Source organism: Epinephelus fuscoguttatus, linkage group LG13, assembly GCF_011397635.1.
Source record: "Epinephelus fuscoguttatus linkage group LG13, E.fuscoguttatus.final_Chr_v1".
NCBI classification, from domain to species: Eukaryota; Metazoa; Chordata; class Actinopteri; order Perciformes; family Serranidae; genus Epinephelus; species Epinephelus fuscoguttatus.
In genome coordinates, this window is record NC_064764.1 from 23,926,127 (window position 1) to 23,952,103 (window position 25,977).

Genomic DNA, 25,977 nt, shown 5'->3' on the forward strand with positions numbered 1-25,977 from the left:
AACTCAAGAGTGAACTGATAAGAATTTGGTAGTAGATGAAAGGTCAAGGTCACTATGACCTTGCATCCCTGTAATTCTCATGAACAATATTTCAAGGCCTTGAGAAAGTTTTCTCAAATTTGGCACAAATGTCCACTGATTAGAATTTAGTTTTAGGTCCTAACTCAAGAATTAATACCAATTATGACAAAATGTCACACAAATGTCTAATAGTATAAAATTATGACAAGATGACATTTTGTACGCAGAAGGATAAAGGAACACAGAAGGAATCCTTACTGGGAGTTCATGCTTGGCACATGGGAGAAGTTTCAGCCGGTTGCAAACTGCAGTCCTTACTGCTGGATGCCACCATATCCTACACACTGTTCCTTTTTGTTTATGTTGTGTTTTGTTTTTGTTGTTTTAGGGCTGAAACAGCAGTCTTAACAGATGACAGAATACGCACAATGAATGAAGTCATCTCTGGGATCCGAGTTATAAAGATGTATGGGTGGGAGAAGCCTTTTTCTTCGTTGGTGGATGAGGTCAGAAGGTAAACCAAAAACAAACCTGCCCTCCATTTTACAAAATATCATTGAAATCTGTTAACACATTTTTGTAATATGTACATTAGACAGCATATACTGAGAACATGTCTTGTTATTATACAGAATGGAAATCTCCAAGATCATGAAAAGCTCCTACCTGCGTGGCCTCAACATGGCATCTTTCTTTGTGGCAAACAAGATCATCGTCTTCATCACCGTCTGCGTCTACGTACTGACAGGAAACCAGTTGTCAGCTAGCAGAATTTTTATGGCAGTTACCCTCTACGGGGCGGTCAGGCTCACCATCTCGCTCTTCTTCCCCTACGCCATAGAGAAGGTCTCTGAGTCTCTCATCAGCATCAGACGGATTCAAGTAATTACCCACAGACAGACGCCATGTTTATACCCAGTGTGTGTCGATTACTTCCTGTGGAAACTGACGCTCTGAATCTGATTCTTCTAAGAATTTTCTTCTGCTGGATGAAGTTGCTCCGCAGCATCTGGGGCTTCCTGTGGCAGAGAAGAAGGACTGTATGGTGAAGGTTCAGGATTTAATATGCTACTGGGACATGGTGAGGATTATTGTGGGCAACGTGTTTCTCCTTTCTATCTGTACAACACTCACATGCAACAATCCTAACACCCCTCGAGGGTCTGAGTAAGGATAGAGAGTGTTGCTACACAGATTGTGAAGCCTCTGGGACAGACTTGTGATTTTGAGCTACATCAGTAAAGCCAACATTAACACACTTACTGAATAGTGACTACATGATAGTGTTTCATTCATTTTTTCTTACAGATGCTAGACGCTCCAACTTTACAGAACGTGTCTTTCACAGTGAGACCAGAGCAACTCGTGGCAGTAATTGGACCTGTTGGGGCTGGAAAGGTCAGGTCTGTTTTGAAGTTTCAGGTTTAAAGTCGTGCGCACACATGGTGATAAATCTGAGATATTTTAAGTAACTCGAAACCATTATTAATGTTATCGATTCTAGCATTATAGCGTTGAGTCAGTTAGGGGTTTTAGTGTTTTTTCCCAAGAGCCTAGTCCAGGCTTTTGTTGAGTTTTGAGCATGCATGTCTCTTGATTTAAACCAACATTGTAAGAGATTGGTGAGAGCTATCTTTGGAGTTCATATAGCAAAAGAACAAAGTAAGATGAATGTCTTAAATTCAGTTTGAATGGTAAAAATCTGTTCAGCCACTGTGGAGACATCAATGCCTACATCCAAGAAAACTGTCTTGCTTGCAAATTTGAGGGCATAGGTTTCAAAGAGTCTTACATCACTAGGCTGTAGGCTGTAGGTGGGTGGTTTCATCATTTGGCCCAGAGCAGGGCTGTACGAATGTTTTTGCACATAGCACCGGTGCTGCAGAGGTTGAAAGTTTTGTAGCACAGGCCACAAAGTTGTAGCACGAGTATTGAAGTATCAAATAAGTTCATTATAGTTTGACACAAATTAAATTCTTTGTTGGGTGCAGTTTAAAAAGTCATTTTTCATGAGCTTTCAAATGAGTATATTACTGAAACAACGCAGATGTAATGTTGTTTTAAATACCTATTTATTGCACATAGATATGTACATGGGTAGGAGGCGTGCTGTGGAGGTTGCAGCACCACCTAAAAACAGGCATTACAGTAAACATCCATTTACCTACCTTTAAAAATATAGTGTATCCCCTTTCTTACTATACAGCCTGCATTTGTAGTACACAAGTATCTGCACATTGGCAGGTCTGCATTATATACAGTACATCTGGTGTATGAAGCGGCTGTATCGTCACAGCACTGCATTTCATAAACACATCTGTAGCCTGCAATCAGGCTCTGTCTCACGATATCCTACAAATAGCGATGCACTATCAGTTAACCTCACAAACAAACAAGCACACAAACTCTAACCTCAAACAAGCAAGTGGCTCTGTCTCACAAACACACAGGAGTCACACTCACCCATTCACACACACATTCATACACTGGTGGCCAAGGCTACCATACAAGGTGCCACCTGCTACTCAGTTTTTTAACACACTCATACATCAGTGGAAGAATCATCGGGAGCACTTTGGGGTTCAGGATACTTCGAAATGCAGACTGGAGGAACCGCTGATCTTCCAATTGGTGGATGTGGATGACCCACTTGTGGGCAGCTGTGGCTCAGAGGTATAGCACAGGTGCTATGACGGTAATTTAATTCATAGCACGGACCGATTTTTGCATAGCATGCACGACGAATATGTCCCATTGCTCAGCCATGACCTAGGGAAACATTGAACATTTGGCCCAATTGCTTAGAACATAATACCCTTTGAAAGGTCTCCTTAATGTGTCATAGTAAGAGGATATTGAGGGGGGGGGACATGGGACCTTGGAAACATAAATCTGTTCTTACTGACACAATGACAGGCCCCCAGAAGTGCACCAGGCTTTAAAGCCAGTTTTTGTTGTGGCCCAAATCACTACATCTGCCCCTGATAATAGTAACAAAGGCACAGTTTAGAGAAGGTGGATGAGAGGAGAGACATGGAGCGATATGTCCTCGTATTTATAGATAATACCATCCAAAGTCTGACTAAAACTGAAACTTGAACAGCAGTCTTTATGCTAGGCTAAGCTAATTGACTGCAGTTCCATTACAGTGGCAGTGGTAGCAATCTCCTCATCTCACTCTCAGCAAGAAAGTCATTTTGACCGTATTTCCCAAAAGTCAAAATTGCTTTTTAAACATTCGATTTTGTTCTGTGTTTACGCATGTCAGTCCTCGCTCCTCAGTGCCATCCTGGGAGAACTGAGTCGGGAAAGTGGTGTGGTCAAAGTCGAAGGAGAGCTGACGTACACGTCTCAGCAGCCCTGGATTTTACCTGGTACGATTCGAAGCAACATCCTTTTTGGCAAAGAGCTCAACCCCCAGAAGTATGATAGCGTTCTGAAAGCCTGCGCCCTCAAGAGAGTGAGAATCACTGTTGATTACGACACGCCCCGCTGCATTTTCATACTCTGTAGTCTAGCTATTAGAAGAGTTGAGCTGGTAGTGAGGCCAGTGTAAATGTGAATGACTGGTAAGGGTTGCATTTGGACCCCGTTCAGGACTTGGACCTGTTGCCTGGTGGTGACTTGGCGACGGTTGGGGACAGAGGGGCCAACCTCAGCGGAGGACAGAAGGCGAGGGTCAGCTTAGCAAGGTGTGCTAGATATCCATGCAGCATTGTACATTTTTATTTGGTGCCAGTGACAGAGATAACCTCTATACAGTATGTCATGTTTTCAGAGCAGTGTATCAGGATGCAGATATCTACCTGCTGGACGACCCGCTCAGTGCTGTGGATGCTGAGGTGGGAAGGCACCTCTTTGAAGAGTGAGTCTATCAACGTCTCCTTATTGTTTTCCATTGAGAAGCCCAGTCAAATGCACATATCCGTTAATCAGGTGTTAAAATCATGACAATATATCTGCAGCATTTCCATTTCAACACTGAACTATTTGTTTGCTTCAGGTGTATTTGTGGACTTTTGCGGAAGAAGCCTCGTATCCTGGTGACCCATCAACTCCAGTATCTGAAGGCTGTGGATCAAATTGTTGTCTTAAAGCAGGTGTGTGTTTATGTTTGTGTGTGTTCAGAAGAGTTTATATATAAAGAAAAAATGCTCAGGTCTGCATAAAATCTGCATAAACATTGGGAATGGAATGGAGACACTTGGGAGCTGGACACAGGGATGGTACGTTTGGGTACATCAGACTCTTAGAAAGACAAGAAATCACAGGGAGTACCAGCAGCTTGTCCATGAGCTTCGCCCACATGATGGTCAGTTCAAGATATCTGATTTTAGGATGAGTCTGGCACAGTGTGGCAATCTGCTGTCAGTTGTGGGGCCTGATTATGGTTAGTAAATGTTAGAAAGCAGTCCTCACATACCGCATGTCTTGCAGTTTGCCTAGGGTGACGATGAAAGTGAGCTAACATTAGCCTCACACTAAACGCTACTACTTGTCATCGCTCAGTGACAACAGCTTCTCAACGATACAATATATGTAGGGGTTAAAAAAATTGGGACAGAGCTTCTCTATTTTAAGATATACTACACAGGATTTTCCTAAAACCAATGTATAGACTTATACAGAATTAGTCCCTCTCAATCATCACTTATGACCCACCTACACCCCATTCTATTTTCCATGCTCAGGATCTTTATAAGCGTGTACCTCCACAGCGCTCAGGTGAGGTCAGGGCTTTAAAAAAGACGCCACCAGGTGCCAGACTGTAAGCAGCAGGCGTCTGAGAGAAACAGTGCGGAAAAAAATGAAAATACTGTGAGGCGAAACATCAAACCTTGAGTGTATCTGGGCTCAGCTTTTACTTTCTTTTACTTATGAGCGTCTTTACAAACTAATACAGTCCTGCACAGTGTACCTTGAAAAAAAGAATTTTGATAGAAATGTTCTCATTATGAGTGGTCCCTTCAAAACTGCACATAGTCATTGTAATCTATGGGGATCTGAAATAGAATAGCAGTATCGATTATCTGCTTTTTTTTTTTTTTTATAATTTTTTATTTAGAAAGAGCACTTTCAAATGGCAATGTCATAATCAGGTAAAATAATCAGCATAAAACATATGTATACAATGACATTATCAAATAAGTAGTCACAGATCATCTGAGTATATCTCCATATAGCTCTTTTAGATGTTTTTGAGCCTTTATGTAAACATTAAGTGTGAATTATTTACAAGAACACGGGGGGCCTTCACATTGGAGAGGTATAGAAACAGAATATCAGTACATCCATATAACAAAATAAAAAGTTCAGGTTAAAGGTCACAAAAAATTACCTAGGTCAATACAACACTGTTTGCCTGACCTTTTCCAATAATTTAAGAGAAGTCTGGTCTTATAGGTTTAACATACTCAGTCCATTTGCTCCAAATTTTGTAAAATCTATCTTTCTGGACTTGAAGGGAATATGACAGCCGCTCCATTATGTAAATTTCATAAATAATGTCTATCCATCCATCTATAGTGGGTAAGTGGGGTTTGAGCCAATTTCTCGTAATAACTTTTTTGCTTCCAGCCAGGAGAATTAGAACCAACTTTTTATCGTTATTTCTCCATCCGTCAAATTGAATATCTCCCATATAAACTGTATCCATAGTAAAAGGAATATTGACTCCAAATATATTGTTAATATGTTTATGGATTTCCTGCCAATAAGGAACAATGACTGGGCAGTTCCAGAAAACATGATAATGATTGGCGTCGTCCATCCCACATTGTCTCCAGCAGCTGGAACCCCCTCCCCCATGTCTCTTTTGTAAAGGTGTAATAAAAAACCTAGCAACGTTTTTCCAACAGAATTCACGCCAATTAGTGGAGCAAGTTGAAGTCCATTGTATGAGACATATTCTTTTCCAAGCATCCTCTGTTATAATCAAATTGCCTTCTTTTTCCACTTTTCTTTTATATACCACGTATTTCCTGATTTGGGATGGAGTACATCTTTATATAGTTTAGAGATAATCTTAGTACACGGAGATTCTGATACTGACAAAAGAATTTCAGAATTCCTGTTTCTACTTTACCTACATTTGGTCTCAGATTCTGGTTGAAATAGTTTCTAACTTGGAGATATCTATAGAAATCCTTTTGCTCAAGATTGTATCTCTTCTTTAAGAATTCAAAACTATGGAATGTCCCCTCCTTAGTAAATGAGTAATAGTTTGTTAGGCCTTTAGCAGCCCATTTTTTAAATCTGCCATCAGATCTGTTTGGAATAAAGTCAGTGTCATAGGCACACCATCGCAGTAGTTTAATTGAGTCATTTAAATTACAAGTTTTTACAATTTCCTGCCAGGTTTTCAATAATATATTTAACCAAGGGTTGCTTATGTTCAATTGTTTATTTAAAAGTTCATTATCTGCAATAGTAGCTTCAATAGGTATCCCTTCTAGTAAGGCATTTTCAACTTCTTTCCAACATGCAGAATAATCTGGGGTACATAAGCAGATCAATGGCCTCAGCTGTGCTGCTAAGTAATATTCTCTTAAGGAGGGGAGACCCATACCCCCCCTCTCTTTACTCAGTTGTAAGGTTGATTATCTGCTTTTACCACAGCTTTGATCACCAAAAAAAAGAAAAAATAACATCCATCACTTAGTTTAGTTTAGTTTATTAGCACGTACACGTGTAGAAAATACAGGAAAAAGAAATTAAAAGCTGCAAAACATTTTGCAGAAGAGGTTAGAAGTCAAAAATGACCTATAAAGATACCCCCCCCCCCCTTATAAAATAACAACAGTTATACATAGATAAAAACAAAGATAGCACAGTTGAAGTTCCAGACTTGGACATATTACAGAATTGTTACAGATATACAAACACACAAATTCCAAATAAATCAATAAAGTTTTAAGTTTTTGCAATTTAGAGTCCTTTTCAGATGTTTTTTGAATAACGATAACGTAGATGATGATTATAGAGATGGAGGAAGGTTGTTACAGGGCTTGGGGCTTTCTGTACAGTGGTAGCGTGGTAGTAAAACACTGTAAATGCAAGATTAAACTTTTATATTTTTGTCACAATACATCTGAAAGCCTCAGTACAGTTATGCTCTTACTTAGAGAACAAATTTGAAGAATTTGTGTGTCAAGGAGAATTTGCCCGTCTGCGAGAGTTTAAAATTTACATGTACAAGCAAAAAAACAACCTGTCATAATTCAAAAACCTGGAGAAACCCTGCGCACAGCTGTGCCTCTCTCTTGGGTGGCAGCTGGTGCATGATAATCCACATGAATCAAGAAAAATAAAAGTTCCAGCGCACCCCAGGGATACTCAGATTGTCACTTAGTTTATTATCAGCTTACATTTAAAAGCAGAAGGAGGAGCGAACTATGCATTTCGCACATCGCTTCATCAGGTTTGCTCTTTGCATAATCACTATCAGGTGTTTCTTGAGAATAATCACACGCTGACTGGCAGAGGATGAAACAGGTGCAAGGTGCTCATCCTCTTCTGTTCAAACATCATGTTTATAGTTTATAGTTATAGGCAAGAAACACCAAAGACAAACAGCAATAACAGTATCTATTTAAGAGCAGAACGTGTGAGTATGCATCATGTCACTCACAGATGCTGACATTTCTATCGCTGTGAGTACTTTTGCTCTTGATTGTGTCCCTTTTCTGTCGATGTCAGGGTCAGATGGTGGCAAAGGGGACCTACAGTGAGTTGCAGGGCTCTGGGCTTGACTTCACCTCCCTGCTTCGGGAGGAGGAAGTCCAGGAGGAGGAGAGGCAAGTCACGACCCCCATCCCTGCAACTGTCTCCCGCCTCTCCCACACGCTCTCTGACAACTCAATGTCCTCCCTCTCCTCCTCTCAGTACTCTCTGATTGAGGGAGCAGAGCCACTTGCAGCGGTAGGTATATCTGAAACATTAAGTTACAGAAACTTGGCTGTAATTGGTAAAAAGCTTTTTCCATCAAGCTCTAAGCGCACTGTGTAGCAATATCATTGTGGGGGAAAGGGTTGTTGTGCATCCTGGCTGCCACTAGAGGGCAGAAGGTGCTCACCTTTTCCTCGGTGCTCATGACAGCCTGATCTGAAGTGTTGCTGGATGACTGGCACTGACACTAGTGTCTAACTGTAGGTAGTGCAATCAGCGGAGGAGGAGAGACGCTCGGAAGGGAACGTCGGCCTGTGTATGTACGTGAAGTATTTCAGGGCAGGCGCCAACTTCCTGGTCCTCTTGGTCCTCATTTTGCTCAATGCCTTAGCACATGTGAGTCAATTTCTTTCATTAATTTAGTGTGTTTTTAATTTTGGAAAAATACAACACATAATTTATGTCAAGTGATTTTTTTTTACAGAATTGATTGATGTAATAAATTGTTTATTTGTGATGTTTAATTTTGTGTGTGTGTTTGCTTAGATTACATTTGTTCTCCAGGACTGGTGGCTCGCTTGCTGGTGAGATTTTGTTTCTTTTACACAACACCAATGCTTGCAGTAGAAAAAAAATGAGAGTAGCAGGTTTTGCGAGGCTGGAAATGGTTGATGATTTAATAGAAGACGACTGAACCAGGCTGTTTTTCTTGGCATTATCTGTCTCCTGTTGAAACTGACCTTGTGCTTCAAGATAGGAGGAATGAGTTCTGTATGGTGCCTTCGTGCTGCAGCGTTCTTTCTTCATTGTGTTTATTTGTCCTTGTGGGTTTTTGGTTCTTTTGTGGCTGACTCGCAGGGCCTCTGAACGGAAGCACATCAATGTGACAGAGCACCTCAATGGCAGCTTCCCTCGGCAGCTGGACCTTGACCTGTACCTAGGTGTTTACGCAGGTGAAGCTCACTGAGCGCACATTGCTTTTTGTGTACTGTTGAGGCTCTGAATACGCCAGCCATTCAATGAACAGATCCACAGTTCTTTGGCTGTGGCCCAAGGCCTTCAAGGCCCAGTGTATGTGTACATGGGCCTCAGCTGTACAGGGAGATAGCAGTGCCTCTCTTGTGTTCTGCTGTTGGATTGCTCTGATTGTCTCCCTGTGACTCCCAGCCTCTTCACTCTGTCAGGCTTTGTATTCACAGTGATAGATCAGCATTCTAGACAAAAATAAACATAATTGAAGGTAAAAAACTTAAGTGGAATATATCTGAGTTTTTTGTGCCGTTTAGCATGCTTAATTATGGCACCTTGAATGCATAGCTGACCTTGGAACAGGTACAAGGCTAGCATTGTAGTATGCTGATGGATTTTTTTTTTCTTCCTTTGCTTTTGTCAGGTTTAACAGCCACTTCAGTAGTGTTCGGCTTCCTTCGCAGCTTGGTCTTCTTTAATGTCCTGGTGAGCTCAGCCCAAACCTTACACAACAGCATGTTTAACGCCATCCTCCGGACCCCGGTGCACTTCTTCGATATCAATCCAATTGGTAAGTGGCTCACCTCCGCGTCAAGTTCTCATTTAGGTGACCGATGACTTATTTATGACGCGGTCAAGGTTGCACAGGAGCGATGAGATGATTAGGAGATGTTAACATCCAGTGGGACCTGATGCTGGAGTTATTGTTCTAACATCTCGCCACTAGAGAGCAGACTGTTACTGACTTTGCCGCCACTTTGCAAACATCCATATGCGTGCCCTTAAACTCCATAGTTTGTCATTGCCATCAAGTTCTTTAAGATATGATAACTTGTGTTTGAAAATGTATTTTATTCCATTCAAAGATTTCACATTATCACCATATTACTGAAATATTTTTGTACTTTCTCTCTAAGTAGAATTAATAACTGATAAATATTGATCAGAGGGCTTTAAAATAAAAGCTGCACACTAATTTGTGTAAGCGTAAAGATGTTTTTCTGTTTGTGGTTTAATATGAGCTGGCATCACAGGAAGTAAAGTAACCAGGAAGCCAATTCAGTCCAAAACCCCCCCTGATATGACTTAATATAGAGCCATCCATAATGTATTTAAAAACGTGTAAAGAGAGTGCTATCTTTTTTTATTGTGAGCTCGAACCCAAAGCAAACAGTCATATTGAATAAATGCTGTTTGCACTAGATCTTGGACAGTGTTGTGTTTGGACTACAGAGCTGTGCAAATACAGACGTATTTGTCTTGTGCGCTGTATCAGAAATCTTCGATTATTTCATTAGCTTTGTAGGCTGTAGCTGCTGGGTCAATGGAGTGGGCAGATGGACACGATTTTAAAAGTGCGCAAACACTCCAAATACGTCTGACTTTACTCAGGGAGGGCTGCTGCTGGGTTGTTTTTTTTCCTTCTCTTCCGGCGTTTTCTTGCACCACCTTTTTTTAAAATACAGAGAGTATTTCAAGATTTGTTCAAATCACTCGCGAGATGTTTTTCTTGCTCGCCTTGTTATTTTATCTGCACGATTTTTGTGGTATTAATCAAAGACCTCCTTTTAATTAAATGAAGTAATGTCAAAACAATGTGCCATTCATCGCCAAAGTCAACTGTCAAGTGGCCCACTTTGATAACTTTAATTTTTCTGGAGCATTGTTCACCTGTCAGCAGGTAATTACTCAGCCTAATCTCCTCATAGTGACATGCATGTACAACACAATCAGCTCGGGTGGGAATTCTCAACAAGAAGGGAACTTGTATCTGTATAATGAGTCATAATAAGCTGGTAACACAAGTCTAAATATGATTTGAGGGTGTTCAGGAGCTTGCGGTTTCTTCTGGCATTAGGAGTAGGTGCAGCGACAAAGCTTTCCTTTGCAGAGCTGTGTTTGGAGCAAACACCACAGGTCTTAATCTTTGGCTTTTGTTTCTGCTGCTGCCGTTGTGTTATGTATTGGACTACCTGACGGCTTATCTGGGTGTGCCGTCCTTGGTAATCTACGCACGGGAGGAGGACAAACACTTTGAATAATGTAATAATCTGTTTAATAGCGCAGCAAAGGAGAGGCTTAACAGACACTGCTATCTGATTGCTGTTGTGCTGCTATCAGTAACCATTGTATGACCAGTCCAGTCATTACAGCTTGGCCTCCAGGCTGGCAAACAACACTGTGTGTCTGACTGGATTTATAGACAACTGTCCTGGAGAGAGAGTTCCCTTTGTCCTTTGTCCAGTCAACAGTACACTAAACATGACATTTTTTAACAATATAAATAAGTTTCACTCTTTACCTTTCTTTTTTTTTTGCTTCTCCTGCTTTGTGTTTCTGATTCACTCACTTGAGTGAAACCAAACAGAAAAGACCAGGACAAAGACGGCTGATGTCAGCTCTGCCGCTTTTCCCCTCACTCTTATTTCTTTCTTAATGTTTTGCTCCCGTCTAAAAAGATCCCCCCCCCCCTTTCACACAATAACTGCCACTTCCATCACAGCTGCTTCCACATCCACTGCTCTCATGCAATAAGTGCGAGCGATTTGTAACAACGTTCTTAAGGATTTGACAACTGTTTACATGTGTAAGTGATAGGTGCGCTGCTGCTGAACAGGCCCCGCTGTTTGATAGCTGTCCGCGGAGTTAAAGGTTACCATTTCAAGCGTCGCTGCACAAAGGTCTTATTTGTTATGCTGTGAATGTGGTTTATAACAATAGGGTACAGCGGTGGTGAATTATGATTGATGGGGAGGCATTGTAGCTCTTCTGTATCAGCCACTGAATGCCATTTGAAATATGTGTTATCTTTTGTGCAGTGTGGAAATAGTTGATTTCCAAGTTGGGGCTTTTCACGATTAAATCCTTTTATATTTTGCAACAGTTCTGTTTGATAAGAAGATGTCTCGATGATGTTATTAACGCCGCAGACACTATTTTTCCTCCACTATATGGATTTGTAAAACTTCATATATTCATGTTGCTCAATTTTAGCAATATGTACAGTCTTATTACAGCTGTTCATCCAAATGTGATCCAGTTAGAGCAGCACAGACAGCGGTGGATATGTTGAGCTGATGTTGATCCCTGTAATTTAGTGTCATTGAGTGGGCTAATCCCCTCAGAGACTGCAGGCCAGGGCTTCAGCTCATCAGCACAGTCAAGGAGTGGAGTTTCAGTCAACACACACACACGCACGCACACACTTCTACCGTCCCCCTTTCACATCGGCATAGTGGGCCATCTCAGTGCTGGGTGTCACTCAGTTGCTGTTGACGTAGGGAACATTAGATCTTCTGTAGTCAGTGATGTGAGATTCTAATTGTGTCTACAGAGGCAATGTTTTTAATGTCTGTATTTCAGGTCTGGGATGCAAGAGTGTTAAGAGCGAAGTGGAGGAAGTACTGCAGAGAGGATGATGATATCGAGGTGTGTAAATTGAATGTGGAGATGGAGCCGTGTGTGTGTGTGCAGTGTGGCTGATAGGGCTCCCCCTCGCTCGGCACTTCCACTATTTAATTGCATGAAAGGGAAGCAGAGGAGATTGCAGGAGCCTGGCGGTGTGAGCGAAGAGAATGGATTTAGAATGTATTAGTATTGGCAGCAAGGCGCCGGCGGTGGGAGGCTGCCCCAGGCCCCGAGGCCCTTCATGGAAGTGCAGGTGAGCTGTGCCACCTCCAGCCTTGGCAGCCCCCCTCCCCAGTATTCCTTCATTATCGCACTTGCCTGGCTGAAAGGCCCCTCCAACTGCACTGGGGCCCACACATGGAGCGGCTCGGAGTCGTCGCCTTATCTTGATGTTTACAGGGAACAGCGATTTGCCACACGCCCTGCTCTAGCCGGACCCCACTGTTCCACTTCTTTAAGTGTGATTGGGGGCCCTGCTCACCTAATATCTCCACCTAAGGGGCCACCTTAGTTGGGAGGGCTTGATATTTCCTGAGCCTGAAAAAGTGGTGCAAATCACCCCTGGAGTCTTAAACCATGAGAAATTGTTTGATACTAATGCTGCTGATATCCTGAAACGTCTATACCCCTCTCTACACAATAGGTGATATTGTTGACAACCACCCATAGTGATTGAAGCCATTGTCCCATGCCGATCTTACCTCATAGGCATTTCCATGCAGTGAATGTCTTTGTGTAACTGCATCACTGTAATGTATCCCCTCTATAGTCTGCGCAGGATGGAGAAGGGTCTTTACTTCATCCCCTCTGAAACTCTCTGTTAACTGAGCCGCTTGTCAAACAGCTGATAGCTGACTGATGTTCTCTGCTCTAACACCCTCTAACCATGGTATGATGTAACCCAGAGAAACCTATCCTTTTCTTATTGGCATTGTTTGTCAGATATGCATGAATTTAGGTCATCTATGGCTTAGACAGTAAAATTACATAAAATATTATTGGATCTTCCGCAAACACAGTTTGACAAGTACTCCCCCCATTCCCAGACTAAAGCAGCGATATTCTCCACTAGTATAGTCGCAGCTCTACCCCCTTGCATGAACCCTCCCCTCGGGATGTCTGTATGCTAAAGGGGCACTCACACTGTGAATAAGATTAGTCTGCCTCCAAGTGTACAACATGCTTACGCCACTTGACTTTGAATCAGTACTGATTTGGAGCATTGCTGGGTTGTTGCGGGGAATAATGCTCTGGCTGGGTTTATGCAATGGCTGTTATGGGGAGCCCGGCCTCGTCTGCATGCATGTTTTTAGGCGGGAGCGGCATTTTGGATAAAGCTGTAAGCTGCTTACGGCCGTGGAGAGAGGTGATTACAGGGCCCACCTCCGTAGGACTGACTGGGAGGCTGGGAGGCAACTTTTAGGTCAGTGGTGCCATGGCTCCGCCACACCTCCGGAGTGCCATACCGTCACATTCTGCCAATGTGCCGCTCAACCGTTCCCTCTTTCGATCCCGTACCAAGTCCCACCCTGGTTCATGGCCCATTCTGTGAGCCTAGATAAACTCATCTGCATGCCTGCATGGTTAGTTTCATTTTATCACTGGGCTGTACCCTAAATATGAGCGCTGCTTTATTTACATGATAGATGTTATTGTTTGCTCAGTGATGTGTCACTCTGAGAGACAATGGGTTGCTTAAGTGCAGTATTAAACATTATGACACCATTTTGGAGGCGCTTTGACAAGGACTACACACACAACAGATCCACAGCTTGTTCGTGTCTTTTAACTCGAGCCCGGCTCCTGTAGTGGCAACGCTGGCACTGCTCTGGTACTTTTTGTCTGCCTCTGTGAGTCTGAGGGCTTCCTTCAGGGACAGAGATAGAGAAAGCCTTTTCTGTCTTGCCTGCCTTTAGGTAGTGTAGTGTGGGGATTTGCTATCACTGACCCTGCAGTAAACAGTGTGTGAAAGCAGCTGGAGTGTAATCTTATGTGCTGTGGGATCAGAATAGGGGAGCAAAGTTACTAAAAGAGTCACAATGAAGGGCTGCCACAGCACCTGCAGAGCACCAGCCAAAATAATGAACACCTGAGCAGATTGGAGGCAACTCAATTAACGTCACTGACACTGCCAGTCAGAACATAAAGGCAGGTACGCAGCTTCTGTTGCCCTTTTGTTTCCAAACAAAAGGTTCCCTCATGTATTCAGCCAAGAGTAGGGCAGTCTTTATGAAATGCTAGACAAATAATGATTCATTGTTTAATCTAGATAGGCCTGTGTTTTTCATCTGATATCGCACTCAGTGTATAAGCTCTTTTCTATTAAATTGGCGGGGACTTCGATAACAGTTGCTCAATAGTCTAGGGAGACTGAAGGAAATTGAAACAAACTAAATATTGTTTTTTATGGGTGCAGAGCAGCTAATGGATAAAGATTTGTTCGTACATATGCCATATAGGACTATTTCCTGCAAAATCATGGTGTATATTTCAGGATTTCACCCCCACCCCAGCAATAAAAACATGAAAAATGCGGAGGACTTTTATTTTGACAAAATTGTAGATATTTACACCATAAATTAAAGCAGAATAAGCACAAATTGGTGCATAAAAATTCACCAGAATGCAGGAAATGACGTGTTTGATGCTCAGAACTTTCTAGTGAAGGACACCACATTAGTTTCATATGTGACACCCCTGAAATTTGGAAACAAAACACCCTTGAAATTACATGACATATAAGTGTCCTCTCACGCTACACAATCACACGTTTTTCCCACTTTATGTCACTATATTATATTATTATCTCATTGACCAAATATACACTTGACATATTTCTAACCATTAAAACAAAATTCTTCAACCAACTGTGTGATTCTCGTGTACATGTATCTACTCTAATGTCATCCAATCTGTGCCTTTTGTGTTGTGTTGTTTCCCAGGAAGAATCCTCAACAGGTTTTCAAAGGACATCGGTTACCTGGACTCTCTGCTCCCATGGACGTTTGTGGACTTTATCCAGGTGAGTCTCACCTCGGCAGGTTTGGTCGCTGGCGCTGCAGCATGGGAAGGCCATTTCATGCCTGGCTAAACCTGCTTTGTGGTCCGGGTCCCCTAATCTGGAAACAATTACTGTAGGATTACCCGCCAGCGCGGCCCAGCGCCTGCACAGATTTAATAAAAGTGTGCACATAGGCTGAGGGCGTGGCTCCCTCAGTGTGACACAACAGAAGCGGCATCTTCAGAGAATGCGTTTGGAGACTAAGCAAGTGATTGGGAGAGAGAAAGGTAGCATAGAGGAAATAAAGGCCACAGGATGATGGGTCCGATGTAGGGGGGAAAACAGTGGTGAGGCGAGGAGGTGGGGGGGGAGGTGACGAGGATGATGTGTTGAGTGGCAAAGAGAAGAAGTGTGGGCAGCAGGCGTACGATGTGCTTGCAGGAGTGGAGCTGGAAGCGTGGTAGAGGGGAAAGGGGACAGGTCAGTTGGAACAGATCCAGAGCGGGACTTGCCCCTTCTCAGCGCAATCCACCTAATGCTCCACAGTCTTACAGGCCCGGTAGCCAAGGGCCACCCTGGTGCATAACCAGGTTAGGTTACCAAAATGCCACCCTGCCGCCGTGACAGCCATCTCCCACGAAAGCCTGCGGAGATGAGCCAGCTCATGCACCTAGCACCACAAAGAAGGGAATGTTCGCTGCACAATTCGAGGTAGAGGAGCAGGCGTGGCTCTTTGGTTAGGGCCAAAGAATAGAACAAAGGCGCGCTGAAAACGAATCCCCCCTCCACAATGCCTGAGTGATGTTTGTGGCAGATACCCATCTCACAGTAGACAAAAGCCATCTTAAATGCTGAAAGCACAAAAGATCATACGCACAAAAGCTTTTTGTCTGCTATAGTTTCCCTCATTTTGATAATAAGGTGAATAATGGCTGGAGTAAAATAATAAGTTTGTAGAAGGCGCAAAGGTCCAACTGAAAACAGTGAAAGTAGACTAGGTCAAGACTAAAAACAGACTTCACTATACTTGAATATGACTTATCTATTCCACCATTTTAGTTGTTACAAGACAGGACACAATGCTATTTTAACTATGTGTCTGTATTGCAGTTAACTAAATAAAGAGTGATCTGTCAAAATAAGACTGGATATATCTTGTGCACATTGTTTTGCTGCAGCAGAAAGTGGGAAGTGATCGTGCTGGTGGACAAAGGTGGCATCCTTTGGACCCAACACTTTTGTTTGTGCTGCTTTCTGCTCTTGTTTGCAGGTGTCTTTCATTGAGCAGCCTTTAATGCTTTCAGGAAGGAAGATTTTCGCTCTTTTTATCAAAGTATTAGCCGCGCAGAAAAGCTGCTGATCCCGACTATTGTTGCTCATTCGCGGAGGGACATTTCCCCATAGTCATTGTTTAAATGGTTGTCAGGGGGGAATAAAGTGAAACTTCATAAACAATGCCCTAACTGGTTTATCTCTCTCTATGGGGAGAGGCCGCTTCTGTGCGGGGATTTGCACCAGAGCCTCCCCCCTTTATGGTGGAGTAAGCACTTCACAGCCCCTCAGCATTGCCCCCATACCCGCCTAACAAGGGGATTCCCCCAAGCTGGGGGAACCTGGTTACACCCCAGAGCCCTATTTTTTTTCACAGGTCTCATTTAGTAGTAATTTAGTGTATTGGGGAAAAAGGCTCTTTCTCTTCTCTCTTTATGGTCAGGGGACAAAGACAGAAATGTCAATTAAAAACACCTCAGGCTTTGGGGACTGTCTGCTTTTGTGTAGACTTGACCTTTAAATCCTGGGTTGCCTCTATTTTCACAGAGGGGACAGAGGAGGAGGGCAAGACAATAAGGGGTGAGTACAGGGGTCTTTCAGTGGAGGATTTTGTGTGAAGGCTCTTGACCAAGTCACACCACTAACTGCGGGGTCCATAGCTACATTCATAGGTATTCTTAAAGAAGTATTTCACTGCTGGAAAGATGGTCCCTTCATAAAAATATGCTGTGTATGCAGCAGAGAGATGCAAATTCCTTTGAAATTGGTACTACATGACCAGAGGAAACAGAGACAAAGGGCTGTCGCATTCCTTTTGCTCAAAAGGTAAAAAAACCTACAACTACGAGAATGCACTGCACAGCATCGGATCAATAAATGCTCCCACTGGTGCGTGACATAATCCAAGCTTGGCTGTTTTGACACAGGAAACAATATGGCAGCCAGCTGGTAACAAACAATCTTAAATTACAGTTAAACGGTGCACTAAAATATGTTTCTGAAAACATTTGAGGCGAGAAACAGGCAACACATAATAACAGAATCTTGGTTTATATTTTAACAGCACTTTTTTATTGTTTGATTTCAGTGTAGCCTCCGTTTTTACAATACAGGAAAAGTATAGTGCCCACTTCCTGTTCACAAATTCTCATATTACAGCCAAACAGTGCACTAAAAAAATATTTTTGAAAACATTTTAGGCAAAAAACAGGCGATACAATCACAAAATCTTGGTTTATATTTGATCAGCACTGCCTAGTTTTACAGTTTGACTGGAGTTTGGTCTGAGTTATAGGGAAAGAGGGAGGGGGGCAGCTCTCTTTCTCTTGATCCGCTTCCATACTCTTTGTGTCTGCGGTGGTGGGCATACAAAAATGCGGTACGATCGTAGTTCCAGCAACAACTCTAGAGCCAGCGTAAATCAGCCTGAAACGCCTCATCAGGTGAATTTGGGCTGAGAAATGAGCAGGGAAATCTTAGCCTGGGGCCGTTTAGTGGCTGTTTTGGTAAGGAACTGGAACCAGGGCGAGAGAGACAGGATCCGGAATTCGATGGATGCACCTTTCTGTCAAAATAAAAGCACCAAGCTAATAAAAATGCAGTGGAACTTTTTAATTTAAAGAATATAATTTACAAGAAAAACCCGAAGCCATTAAGTTAATCGATTTTCTTCCACCCCTCATCATCCCAAATCGATGGTGCACCAGAATTTAAAGTTTTACTTTGGCGAACACTTTTACTTTGGTGAATTTGGTGAATTTCGGATCCGCTCTCTAGACCGGAACCAGAATCCAGACAAAATTCAGAATGAATGGAAACCAGGCTCTTCGCCCTACGTGAAGAGCCTGGTGACGCGAGGCTAGGGAGATCTGGGCAAAGGTAAAATGGAGGAAAGTTTACCATAGTTAATTTACACATACTACCTACATTGTTATGACGCAGAGCTGAGTGAAAATCTGCAGCGTATCCCTTTAACCATCCAGTTTGTCAGCATGTGCATGCTAAGACACCAGCCGACAGTTAATTTCATTTAGGTGGGACTTAACCTAGTTTCACCAGTGTTAACGGCATATAAACATGTATAAACACTGGCTCATTAGTCATAGATTACAGCAGTAAACCAAACAGTCATCTGTACAGAGAGAAAATAGTTTAGGGTGTGTGTGAGTCAAAAGCGGGAGTGCATGTGTGAGGTATGCAGACACAAACCCAGCACCGAAGACACGCACACAAACGCGCAGCAAAGATGGCCCATTGTGTAAAAACACTGGCGGGTGGATCGTTGTGTGAGTCTGTATATTGTGGCACATTGTGTGTCAGGCCCTTTCAGTGGCTTTGTGGGATATGAGAACTGCTGACGTAACCGTGAGTGCTGTAGGATGGGATTTCACTGGCTTTCTCTGCTTCTTTACCACGCACGGTGACAGAAGGAGTGAAGAATGCACTGGCTCCAGGCGTTAACACAGGTTATCCTGAGAAACACAGGAGATGGTCCTGTGTGGAAATATATAGGCCGTGCCATAAATCCCCTCGGTGCATTGTTTTATGACAGCGCCATTGTCTTCCTGCACAAGGGGGGAAACACAAGTGACACAGAAAAGTGAGAAGTCCAAAGGTGAACTTTGCTACTTGTTTTATTCACTAATTTGTAAAATGAGTGTAAAAATAAACAACAACATTATGTGTGTGTGTATGGTGTGTATATGTGTGTGCTTATGGGTGTGCCTAACCGGCCACTCAGCAGTACCACACATGGTCATTTGATGGCGAGCACCGGCCAGCAAAAGCTTCCACTGTGTGTATGTGTGGTCTGCCATGATGCTGCGGTCCAGCACCTCAGCTGCCTCTGACTCAGACATACAGGCCAGGCTCAGGGTCCTTTGAGCCTGGGAACTTACATAACAAAGTCTCAATCTAATCTAGAATCTCATCTCACGTCAGTACGGCGAAGACAATGCACCCTGCGCTTTCTGTGAGTGACTTTTGTGTTGGCGAGTTGCTGTTTTCTTGCACGTTTAAAAATGTTTTTGTGTTGTTTTCAAGCGAAAAAGAAAAGAGCAATGACTGAATGAATTTGCTGGACACAAGTGATTTATAGTAGAGAGAGGGAGAGAGTGAGTGAGACAGAGAGACCGCATTTCAAAGCCTTTCTCTTATTTCCAAAATGGGGTTGGAAATCAGCAGCTTGACTGAGCCCAAATAAGTGACTTCTTTTACCTTTTCACAGCACACAAAGGCCTAATCCTAGGACTACTTGAGCCACCAATGTAGACAGCGACTGAGACCACCACAGTATGTGTCAGACCCTCCTCACCACACACAAAACACATTGACTGCAGCTTTATGAAGTGAAAATGGCCCAGAAAGGGAAAATGTGAAGGAGGTGTCCACAGTCATTTCTCCCAAAGAAAGACCATAGCATCTGGGCATTTAATGCTAAAATAAAGCCCAAAGACGGAGCAGAATGGATTGGGTCACTTGTATTGTTCCAGAGCCCGAGTGGAACAGCCCTGTTTTGTTTCAGTACCACTGACCCTTGCAACTTATTGTGCCGCTCTGTCACGGAAAAGTGTGGAGTGAGAAAAAAATTCCAGCGATGACAGAGGACTTCTTTTGAGGAATTTTCTTTGCCATGCTTTCCCCTCATTTCCTGTTTTGTTTGCACTTTTTTTTCTCTCCCTCTCTCCCTGTGGCAAATATTGCACACTGTCAGTAAATAAAGGGAGGATGAAAAAGGGGTTGTAAGAAGCGTACTGATTCCTTGTGTCCGGAGGGATGTTTAATTAAAGGCAAGTGTTTATTTTCCGCTGCGGAACAACAGTCGCTATCATTGCCGAGCACAAATATAGCAATTAACTTCAATTTTCTGCATTTATTTGGACATCAAAGAGCTGATAGAATCATTGAGAAAATAAAGCAATTAGGGTCAGCAGAGATCTCAATGGTCTTTGGACACAGCAGCGCACCCAGTTTGCTTGAATGACTGAATCACATGCGTGCGGTAGCTTTCTTTTCTTGCTAAAGAGCAATTAGCGGTAATTCTTTATTTAAACTGTTTGTATACAAAACCTTTCATCCTTTTATCCACTTTTATGTGCAGCGGGATGTGGCTTTGGGAGTTTTCAGTTCCTGTGTGGTTTCATAGGAGATATGGATGTGGTCCGAGGGGGTGAGGTGTATGCTTGTAGGATCACTTATCGGAGTCATCTGTGTGTAGTGTGGGTGGGGGGCCACGGTGTTCCCGATGCTGACATGATAAGCGCCAGACCACGCAAATGGATCACATCAAACAGGGCCTTGGCGACAGCGGGCCCTGGGGAGCAGGAGGAGGCAAGACTCCTATCTAATGGTTCCTGTTTCTCCTCTGTCCCCTCAGATGACCCCACTGTCAGATAAGCCTGTCTCGGACCTTCGCAGCCCCCCGACTGAAATGGGCCCAATTAGAATTTAAATGAACCAACAGGCAAACATGAATGAGCAGTGTCGCTGTGTCACCAATCAGCAGCGGGAGAGTGAAAGAAAAATTTGATAAGACATTTGTTCAGTTAATATTTGATCCCCCTCTAGGGAAGGCTGGATAACGTGCAGTAATGGCTCGTGTGCCACCATCTCACTTTGCAGTCTGGTAGCCTTCCATCAAGGCTAAGATTGAAACTTATGTACTGTGAAATTCTTGGGATCAGTTGTGCTCAGTAGCTTCCACTCACTGTTTGATTGTGTGGGCTCCACTACAGCAATGGTTAGACTAGTAATACCCTCTTATCTGAACTGCAAATGGAATTGAGTGGCTTTTCATCATGAAACTACACTGAAAGTGATCATGCTTAAATGTGTGCTTAAGTGGCAGATAACATCCGTAATTAAGGTGCTAAATTAAATTTTCATCTCTCTGGGCCAGTCTGAGACCACTGAAGGTAACAGTACGATCCTAATCTCCACGTCTTAGGACTCGTCTCTTAGGATGTGTCTAATTTCAGGGTGTGAGGTTTCAATTTTATCATCTATCAATCGAATATGAAATATGTAACACAGTATATCTTTCAGTTAGGAAGAAATGGTCTCTCACATGTTCAGTGGTGGAAGAAGTATCCACATCATTTGCCTAAGTAAAAGTATCATATCACACAGTAAACATACTCCATTAAAAGCGCTGCGACTAAAATCCTATCCAAGTAAAAATATAGAAACATTATCAGATTATAACAACGTATTATATATTTTGCTTTTTATAACATAAGGCATCGTAATCCAGAGATGTCAGTGGTTAAACATTAGCCTGATCAGTTGACCGCAGAGAATATTTTTGACCGGTTATGCATATCAATCTATGTGGCTGCTTTTAAGTTTACTGCACTACTCACCAAAACCTGAGTGGAGAAACATTGTGCCCATTCCTCAGTCTCCCTTCGGCAAGGAGGTGGCTCGGTTTTGAGGCACAAACTCCCTGTTGAATCGTTAACTGTGTTATTACTGTCAGCTATGTTAGCACTGTTAGCCGTGTTAGCATGGCGAGTGGTACTAAGACATTTACATAAAACAATAAAATTCACAAACCTTAAATGGGCAGCACGTTGAAATGCCGTGGTAAAGCTTACTGAGTCAATGAAGCGCCAAGCTGAAAAGAAAGGCCCTTTGTATTTAACGTTGTTCTGAATTTTTTATTCTTAAAATTAATGGGTGTCGGGCTGTCAAAATCAAAATTACATGGAACAAACATCCCTAGTTTCCAGCTGAGGAGATGGGCCTCCTCAAGGGGCCTCAAAATAATTTTTAGGGGTCATGAGATGATAACAGGTGTAGGAAAGACGAACTCTAAAAAAAATAGGCAGCGTCTGTGGCTGAAAAATGAAGCCAATGTGGAAGTGCCAAAAACTGCAGTTCCTTGAATGGCCACTTGAGGCTGGCTCCAAAAGCAAGTAAATTCCCGTAGATCCCCGTGTTAGGATTTCCAACTTTACAGAAAAAAGTGAACATGTTTACAGTGTGGTACAAAAAATGGTTTTGGTTTCTCTAGCTACTCTCCGTTCATGAAAACATTACAGGGGGATCATTTTTATACAGCTTATCAGTTTAAATTCATCCAAATATGGTCACTTTAGGTCACATTTGGCTCCATAAATCCAAGATGGCGATGGGCAAAGTGCCAAACTCAAGTATAAAAACCAGTGTGTGACATCACGGTGGCTATAGCTATTGTTTTTAATACAGTCTGTGGAAAAAAACTAAGCTCTGCTTCATACATGTTTATTCATTTTTGGGGACTTTTTGTAAACCTCAAACAGTTATTTAAATGTAACCACTCAGAACGTTTAGAGGGGACATGTCTCTCCTCTTATAAACCGCTAACAAATCACAGACATCTGAAACATGACAACTGCTTGTTTGTAAGGAGCTACAGACCAAAAATGTTGATGCTTTAATCTTTAAAAATGTATTTTTGTAAACTTGTCCATATGTTTTTTAAAGAAAATTATTTGTCTGAAAAGAAACAACACTGTCAAGTAATGCTGTGGATTAAGAAGTACAATATTTCCCTCTAAAGTGTAGTGGAGTATGAGTATAATGTACACATATCTCAAAATTGTACTTTATACAGTAGCTCTCATATATCAAGAATTGTACTCAATAGTTTTCACCACTGCACTGTGGTTAAATAACATTAAAAAAGATTAAGGGTGCAATATTTGTCACTGAGATGTAATGAAGTAGAAGTATTGCATAAAATGGAAATACTTGAGTAAAGGACACATACCACAAAAATGCCTTTGCAGTAAAATACTAGTAGCTGACAATTGCCACCACAGATGGGCTGTGGTAAAAGCTTTTTATTTAATCTGATACTTTATCAGATTCTTACTTCAGTTTCTAAACACAGTGCAGGTGTGGGTTCTTTGTTGTCGTCAGACTCATTGCCTCCAATCCTGTTTAGGCAGCTCTGGTATCCTGGTCTAGATGTGTCACGGAGCCATTAACACGGGTGATGAGTCACTGTGTTGTTGAGGGCTGTGTGGTTTGAGTGTGATGTATCAGACACCCACAGTGTGGTTCCCAGAGCCCTCTGCCAGTCACTGTGGCCATGCCTGTTGGCTGGCTGCTCTGCCAGGGAGGCTTACAGGCCAGAAGTGTTGAAGGGAAAGCCCAAGGGAGCCAGGGATATGAGCTGCAGTGGCCAAGTGGTAAATTCTCACCTGCTACTAAGTGAGAATTAGCGCTGTGGTCGTTTTCCTTTCACACTGTGAGTCACATAACCTCAGTCCCACAACCTGCTGTTACCTTACTGTATGTCTGTGATGGTCTCACACAAATACAAGTGAAAGAGTTTCTCTTGAAAGAAATAGGCCTCACTGCCCCGGTGGTAGCCCGCACAGCAGCAGTGGAGCTTTTGACTCTGTTTGGTTAATATTGTGCTCCTTTCTATTTCACTTTCTGTTGCAGGTATTTCTCCAAGTCATCGGAGTGATTGCAGTAGCTGCCGCCATCATCCCCTGGATCCTTCTTCCCGTTCTTCCCCTTCTTGCTGTGTTCCTGTTTCTGCGAAGCTACTTCCTGCAGACCTCCAGAGATATCAAGCGCCTTGAGTCTACCAGTAATTTTTTCCTTTTTTTGTGTGTGTGGTGGGGTAGGCATGTCCATTCGTGGTACGAGACAAAAGCAGACCACAGGAATGCTAATAGACCATTGAAGAAAGCCATGGTCATTAGCATAAAGGCTAAAGGTGGCGGTGGCCTATGGCTCGGCCACACGCAGTTTCCTCAAGAGACGGGAGTTCATGACATCACATACAATGGGAAAAATGCCAAGTGGGCATGACTAGGCCATTGCAGGCTTTAGTTCATCTATTTTATTCTGGGCTGAGAGCCCAAACGCACATCGGCCAACAGGTTCCATCATCTTAAAGAACAAAAGTTCTATTAAAAAGCCCAGAGGAAACATTTAGGTTTTGTCTTTGGTTTTGTGAGCCTAACAAATAGAAACAAAAGACCACTCAATCGCAACCTTTTCTCAAATCAAAACTTTTTGGCATCAGGGGCGCATTGAATGTGAGTGACACACTACATACCTATTTATTACCAAATCACATCTTTACGTACACCATCTGAAAGTCGATCTATTCAGAAGAAAACCTCAAAAAATTAAGATTGACTGACTAGATCACTTAAACATACAGAATACTGCAACATGGAAGCAGTCGATTAGCCTATAAAGGTATGACACATGAAAGCAAATATGTTTTGGAACCATGTTCACATTTAGAAATTGTTCAAAACTGTTCTCAGCATAGAACAGTGTTACTCAAACTGCAGACCTTGGTTCAATTGCAGCCCTTGAACATGATATGAAATGCATGCAGTTAGAGTTCTTAATCTGAACCCGAGCGCGAGGGGTCCTGGCTGGGTTTGTGCTGAAAATGTGCGCTGATTGGCCAGGTTGGGTAGGGCTTGAGCTGTTAATTAAAAAAAATCTTTTTTTTTTTTTCTGTTAAATAAATTAATATTAAACATTAAAAAAGTGAGCATCTCCGAGCAGCCAGGCTCCGTACTGGGCTCTCTATCCTTCCTCCCGGCCGGAGCAGGGAGCTTCTCTGGCCGGGAAATACACTGTGGAGAGTTGGCGATTGGCCGAGCTGGTCCATTTTCCGCTGGAGATGCGTGTGGCTTGTGCTGCCACACAGCCAGTGTGTCCTGTGGGGGTTAGAAGCTGACTAGTGCTTTTTTGGGGCAGGTTGGGCTTGGTCAGGCTTAGGCTCAGTATTTTATGTGATGATATCAGTCGGGCCGGGTTCAGGCAAGTCGTTTTCGGTTTGGGTTGTAATTTTTTCGTCCCGTTGACAACTCATGCATTATATCTTAATGATATGCAGTCCATTTCAGTACTTTCACTTTTAAAATCTTACATTTAATACACTACAAGGAGACTGCATCAAACTGTGACCCCCTTAACAAGCGTCTGTTAGGTTAGGGATGACAACTTGTATAAAGCTACTGGTTGCATGGTAACTAGTGGCACCTCACAAGTGTTGTGGGCAATTGCGGTGGATCTCACAGCTGTACTTTTCCTGTGTGGCAAATTGACCCTCAGTTATCAAAACTTTGAGCACCCCTAGTTTAGAGTAAGGAATGCATTTGGGTTTAAAAACATCACTGAAGTGTTCAGTGCATGGATAGCTGATTTTATTGATGGATGTTTATTTGAATGCTAACATATGTGGTGTTTATATTTTCTCTTTTAGCTCGGAGTCCTGTATTTTCCCACCTTTCTTCCTCTCTCCAAGGCCTGAGCACCATCCGTGCCTTCAAGGTTCAGCAGAGGTTTCAGAAGATGTTTGATGAATACCAAGATCTTCACTCAGGTGAGAATAAAAGAGCGTGTTTTATTTAAGGATACAAACATTTATCATACACATTCAAAGCTATTAATGC

The 25,977-nt window shown here is 42.7% G+C and overlaps 1 protein-coding gene across 2 annotated transcripts in view; it reads left to right on the top strand.

The window, feature by feature from the left end:
* The window catches only part of LOC125899717 (ATP-binding cassette sub-family C member 4-like), a 67,646-nt gene that overhangs the window by 18,194 nt on the left and 23,475 nt on the right, over nt 1-25,977 (top strand). For both annotated transcript variants that reach the window (XM_049594200.1, XM_049594203.1), the window contains exons 7-22: nt 410-535; nt 654-903; nt 995-1,102; nt 1,330-1,419; nt 3,290-3,481; nt 3,619-3,713; nt 3,800-3,886; nt 4,025-4,121; nt 7,720-7,941; nt 8,173-8,304; nt 8,455-8,492; nt 8,767-8,861; nt 9,302-9,448; nt 15,228-15,307; nt 23,993-24,143; nt 25,788-25,907. In XM_049594200.1, coding sequence (XP_049450157.1) covers nt 410-535; nt 654-903; nt 995-1,102; nt 1,330-1,419; nt 3,290-3,481; nt 3,619-3,713; nt 3,800-3,886; nt 4,025-4,121; nt 7,720-7,941; nt 8,173-8,304; nt 8,455-8,492; nt 8,767-8,861; nt 9,302-9,448; nt 15,228-15,307; nt 23,993-24,143; nt 25,788-25,907 — 2,030 coding nt within the window. The remainder of the gene's footprint in view (nt 1-409; nt 536-653; nt 904-994; nt 1,103-1,329; nt 1,420-3,289; nt 3,482-3,618; nt 3,714-3,799; nt 3,887-4,024; nt 4,122-7,719; nt 7,942-8,172; nt 8,305-8,454; nt 8,493-8,766; nt 8,862-9,301; nt 9,449-15,227; nt 15,308-23,992; nt 24,144-25,787; nt 25,908-25,977) is intronic.